Source organism: Procambarus clarkii, chromosome 24, assembly GCF_040958095.1.
Source record: "Procambarus clarkii isolate CNS0578487 chromosome 24, FALCON_Pclarkii_2.0, whole genome shotgun sequence".
NCBI classification, from domain to species: domain Eukaryota; kingdom Metazoa; phylum Arthropoda; class Malacostraca; order Decapoda; family Cambaridae; genus Procambarus; species Procambarus clarkii.
Window position 1 is genome coordinate 18,471,898 of NC_091173.1, and position 6,282 is coordinate 18,478,179.

At 47.4% G+C, this 6,282-nt stretch overlaps 1 protein-coding gene across 1 annotated transcript; it reads left to right on the forward strand.

The window, feature by feature from the left end:
* Positions 1–598: 598 nt before the first annotated feature.
* On the forward strand, positions 599–1,633 carry LOC138367958 (uncharacterized). Its single transcript, XM_069330243.1, has one exon. The coding sequence runs from the start codon at positions 599–601 to the stop codon at positions 1,631–1,633; it is 1,035 nt and encodes a 344-aa protein (XP_069186344.1).
* The last annotated feature ends 4,649 nt before the right edge of the window (positions 1,634–6,282 follow it).

A 6,282-nucleotide genomic window follows, 5' to 3' on the forward strand; every position in this document is an offset into this window, starting at 1 on the left:
TAACGCTACATGACTTTTTTGTTGATATTAAGCTTAAGCATTTAGGAAATCATCCAGAAAACCTGAAAGTTTCATCTAAGGCTATCTAAGCATCTTAGACATTTGAAACGTTTGGGAACGAGGCAGAGACATTAGATATATATATTCTTTAGTGGGCACCTTGACCACCTTCCCCACTGACGGATCTGGAGATTGCTGTGGTCCCACTCATTAAGTAGTGGTCTTTAGGGAGGTGTAAAGTGGACCACTGAACAGGTCTTAGAGCATTTATTGCCACCCAAAATTTACTTATAAATAATTATATGTGGTGAGTATTTATAAAAAAATGCTCCATGTGTAATTTTTACACATGACTTTGTATTAAATTCCCATGGATAATATAAGAGTTACAATACCACTATCGTAGGATAACGTTCATATGTGGTTTAACTTGGGAAGATTTCAATTTTTTTTATATTTTGATCCCACAGCCCAGTCAGGGACAAGACTTTCATGGCGTTTGTTCGGTCTGTAAGGCTGAGCTTGTCTGATTTGCTCTATAAACTACTTTGATTAGTTACTCTGAAAAGGATAGAGACATTAAGAAGAAATAAAGGACATGAAAGGGGAGGAACGAACACCCAATTATCCTTTGAAGCTCAGGAAGGGCCTAATGAGTGGTAGCCAGGTGCTCCTCCCACTCCAAGGACCTCCTCCTACTCCAAGGACCTCTTCCCACTCCAAGGACCTCTTCCCACTCCAAGGACCTCCTCCCACTCCAAGGACCTCCTCCCACTCCAAGGACCTCCTCCTACTCCAAGGACCTCCTCCCACTCCAATGACCTCCTCCTACTCCAAATATCTCCTCCTACTCCAAGGACCTCCTCCTACTCCAAGGACCTCCTCCCACTCCAAGGACCTCCTCCTACTCCAAGGACTTCCTCCCACTCCAAGGACCTCCTCCTACTCCAAGGACCTCCTCCTACTCCAAGGACTTCCTCCCACTCCAAGGACCTCCTCCTACTCCAAGGACCTCCTCCCACTCCAAGGACCTCCTCCTACTCCAAATACCTCCTCCTACTCCAAGGACTTCCTCCCACTCCAAGGACCTCCTCCTACTCCAAATACCTCCTCCTACTCCAAGGACCTCCTCCTACTCCAAGGACCACCACCCACTCCAAGGACCTCTTCCCACTTCAAGGACCTCTTCCCACTCCAAGGACCTCCTCCTACTCCAAATACCTCCTCCCACTCCAAGGACCTCCTCCCACTCCAAGGACCTCCTCCTACTCCAAGGACCTCCTCCTACTCCAAGGACCTCCTCCTACTCCAAGGACCTCCTCCCACTCCAAGGACCTCTTCCCACTCCAAGGACGTCCTCTTACTCCAAATACCTCCTCCCACTCCAAGGACCTCCTCCCACTCCAAGGACCTCCTCCCACTCCAAGGACCTCCTCCAACTCCAAGGACCTCCTCCTACTCCAAGGACCTCCTTCTACTCCAAGGACCTCCTCCCACTCCAAGGACCTCCTCCCACTCCAAGGACCTCCTTCCAGATCCAGCATCCCTGAGGCCATCAGTCCTACAAATCATCCTTTTTTTTTACCCTCACGTGGAATGCAAAGATCTCTGCAAAGCTCCTCCAAGACTTTGATTATATTCAATGAGCTTCCTTCTGCCTTCAGATTACCACTTTATATCTTGTACAAGGGGCTCAGAGATTTCAATTTTTTTTCATCAGTGCTGCATCAAGCTCTGACAAGCTTGGCCTCTGCCTCTAGAAATCCCTGCTACGTAATACGCTCCGAAAACTGCTTGAGGTAACGACAGGTGGCTGGATGTCTTCAAGATGTATTGCCGAAATACGTAACCAGCTCGTGCAACCTTTGACCCAGCAGACCTTCCCTAGAACTGTTGTGGGATGAGGAAGGGATGCTGCAGAAGTCATCGTGATCTCTCCCGAAGGATGCTCCCAGTTGGATGCCCCTGGGGGGGGGGATGCTCTGAGCTGGGTGCGTGGGGCTGCTTTCAGCTGGGTACGTAGGGGCTGTTCTCAGCTGGGTGCGTGGGGCTGCTCCCAGCTGGGTACGTGGGGGCTGCTCTCAGCTGGGTACGTGGGGCTGCTCCCAGCTGGGTACGTAGGGGCTGCTCCCAGCTGGGTACGTGGGGGCTGATCTCAGCTGGATACGTGGGGGCTGCTCTCTGAGCTGGGTACGTAGGGCTGCTCCCAGATGGGTGCCAGGTGCTCCTCCCAGTGCCAAGACCTCCTCCCACTCCAAGGACCTCCTGCCAGTGCCAGGTGTTTCCTGCACGCCTCGTCGATAAGACCTCCACACTCCGACACTTATAAGGGCTTCTAATAAATACATGTTTGGATGATGTTTACGTGCTCGGCGGATGTATACATGTTCGAAAGATGCATAAATGTTGGGTGGATATATGCATATTCAGCAGATGTATATCTCAATAGGTCAAAATCTGTTGCTTGCCAGATATATATAAACATGTTCTGATGTTCGTTTACATGTATTTTGAAGTACTTGTTAGTATTGGATATTAAATTACCATTCAAAATAAAAAAAGCAGACAAACACACAAACACACACGCACATAAACAAACACACACGCAATTTCCGGATGATCTTCATAGCAACTTAAACAAAGGAGGCTTCCGAAGGTTATATTTAACCTACGTGAGACTAAGTCTCGAGTATGCAGCAGCGGACGGATGGAGCGTCCACTTGAAGAAATAACAATAAATCTAGAAAAAAAAGATATACGAAGATATGCAAGAAGTCTGGCTCCAAAGCTGAGGGGGATTGAGCTATGATGAGGGAACTTGATTGCAGAATATTGAAGGAACGAAGAAGGGAGATATGTAACGATATAGAAGAAGTTGGCAGCCGCAACCCAAGACGCTCAGCCTTCAACAGCCTCGTTCTTCTCTGCCACTAAGACAACAGTTAAAGAGAGAGATATATATATAATGAAAATGAGGAACACGAGAACAAGAGAAAATGGACGTAAACTAGAAACACGAATGAATGAGAGATATCAGAAAGTTTTTTTTCGGATTGAGGGGCGCATATATATATATATATATATATATATATATATATATATATATATATATATATATATATATATATATATATATACATATATATATATATATATATATATATATATATATATATATATATATATATATATATATATATATATATATATATATATAAAACATACAGCCAAGAAATAGAAGCAAAATATTATGACATCGTCTGGCTCTTAGAAACCAGAAAGCCACGCTGTAACCACACGTTGTAAAATATAACTTGGAATCGACCTGGGATCTGGGATGTGCAGCCGCGGGACCTCGCCTCCGCCACCACACCCTCCCATGTACTGACCTATCCGGTGACCTTGCCTATGCTACTGCCTACCACCCACACACGCCCCACGTTCACGACCTGTCCCACAATGCCCACGAACTCACCCCCACCCACGCCCACGATCCACGCCCACCACGCCCACCAGACCTTTCAAACGTGGCCAACACCCCTGGCGTCTCCTTACATTGATATATTCCGTTAGAAAGGTGTTTTGTAGTCAAGGTTTTGCTGGATATTTTGTCCTGTTCACATTCTCATTTTGGTTCACTGTCTGTCTGTCTGTCTGCTCTTGCTCTCTCTCTCTCTCTCTCTCTCTCTCTCTCTCTCTAGTCGTGTCTACATGCTGAGAGAACATTTTCCAAATGAAACACTTGTCTAAGAATGAATGATCGCCGATGGTATGAAGTTCATAAGACGGCCAACATGAAGAATGTTGATGGCTGAGCGTCTTGCGTTGTGGTCACCAACGTGTTGTCCACCCACGACGTTGGATTAGGTGGGGGGACCTGTAGACCGTTGACTTCATGCATAACGGTAAAGCCCTCAGCATCTCTCACGGGTTGAGGGCTTCGATGTACTGACCAGTCCAACCAGAACGGGTGAAGAATAGAGATGAGTCTTAAACACACACAAACACACACACACACACACACACACACACACACACACACACACACACTATCAGGCAGGGATGTGGTGGAGACAGACTATAAACACAGTTCAAATGTAGATATGATAATAACCAAATAGGCTCAGGAGTAAGCTCAGTTGACTGACAGTTGAGAAGCGGGACCATAGAGCTGAAGCTCAACCCCCGCAAGCCCCACTACATGAGTACAACAGAAAATCCAGAAAAGTCATGTTGAAATGTGAGTTAATTGTGATCGATCTTAATTTCAACATTTAATAAAATAATGCAAAACAGGAGCATTTATCCAATGAAAAGTGATTTTTTGTGACAACCTTTAAATAATATTACTGACACATTCATATTGTTGCAAGACATGCAATAGGATAGGGATATGAATGCACATATTTCGTGCATGCTCAATTTAGCGGATGCTACATTTAGCGGTTGCTGAATTAAGCGGATGATACATTTAGCAGTTGCTGAATTTAGCGAGTTATATTTTCCCCTTGTGATTATGTCTGTCTTGGGTGAATGTTTATTGTGGTGTTGATATACCTCCCTCTCTGTCTGGGGTGTAGAGTTGATATACCTCCCCCTCTGTCAGGGTGTAGAGTTGATATACCTCCCAACTCAGTCAGGGTGTAGTGGTGATATACCTCCCTCTCTGTCAGGGTGTAGTGTTGATATACCTCGCCCTCTGTCTGGGTGTAGTGTTGATATACCTCCCCCTCTGTCAGGGTGTAGAGTTGATATACCTCCCAACTCAGTCAGGGTGTAGTGGTGATATACCTCCCTCTCTGTCTGGGTGTAGTGTTGATATACCTCCCTCTCTGTCTGGGTGTAGTGTTGATATACCTCCCTCTCTGTCTGGGTGTAGTGTTGATATACCTCCCTCTCTGTCTGGGTGTAGTGTTGATATACCTCCCTCTCTGTCTGGGTGTAGTGTTGATATACCTCCCCCTCTGTCAGGGTGTAGTGTTGATATACCTCCCCCTCTGTCAGGGTGTAGTGTTGGTATACCTCCCCCTCTGTCAGGGTGTAGTGTTGATATACCTCCCCCTCTGTCTGGGTGTAGTGTTGATATACCTCCCCCTCTGTCAGGGTGTAGTGTTGATATACCTCCCCCTCTGTCTGGGTGTAGTGTTGGTATACCTCCCCCTCTGTCAGGGTGTAGTGTTGATATACCTCCCTCTCTGTCAGGGTGTAGTGTTGATATACCTCCCCCTCTGTCTGGGTGTAGTGTTGGTGTACCTCCCCCTCTGTCAGGGTGTAGTGGTGATATACCTCCCTCTCTGTCTGGGTGTAGTGTTGATATACCTCCCCCTCTGTTTGGGTGTAGAGTTGGTATACCTCCCTCTCTGTCAGGGTGTAGTGTTGATATACCTCCCTCTCTGTCTGGGTGTAGAGTTAATATACCTCTCCCTCTGTCTGGGTGTAATGTTGGTATACCTCCCCCTCTGTCTGGGTGCAGTGTTGATATACCTCTCCCTCTGTCTGGGTGTAGTGTTGGTGTACCTCCCCCTCTGTCAGGGTGTAGTGGTGATATACCTCCCTCTCTGTCAGGGTGCAGTGTTGATATACCTCCCCCTCTGTTTGGGTGTAGAGTTGGTATACCTCCCCCTCTGTCAGGGTGCAGTGTTGATATACCTCCCCCTCTGTCTGGGTGTAGAGTTGGTATACCTCCCTCTCTGTCAGGGTGTTGATACCAGGACTAGTCTTGTTAGTCCTTGGGCCATCCCCTCCCTAGCCTGCTCCTTTCCCCCCGCCCTGGCCGCCCACGGCACCACCCACCCCCGCCCTGGCCGCCCACGGCTCCACCCACCCCCGCCCTGGCCGCCCACGGCACCACCCACCCCCGCCCTGGCCGCCCACGGCTCCACCCACCCCCGCCCTGGCCGCCCACGGCTCCACCCACCCCGCCCTGGCCGCCCACGACTCCACCCACCCCGCCCTGGCCAAGGAAAGGTTCAATTTATATAAGAAATTTTAGAGGGAGTTTTCCTGTTTATTTTCTTCACTGTCATCTTCCTACTCAGTCATCCCACTGTCTCCCTCTTCCCCTATTTACCTGCACTAAATATCCACCCATCAACCAATTCCCCCATTGCCCCCTTTGCATTAGAACCTTCCCCTTACCCCACACGGCTCCATTCACCTCCCAGTCGCCATTTAAGTATTTTATTGAAAGTATTTAAGTATTTAATTTAAGTATTTGATTTGCATCTTGTCTATAATATATGCATCTCAAACTTCTAAGATACATATTAACTGGGAAATATT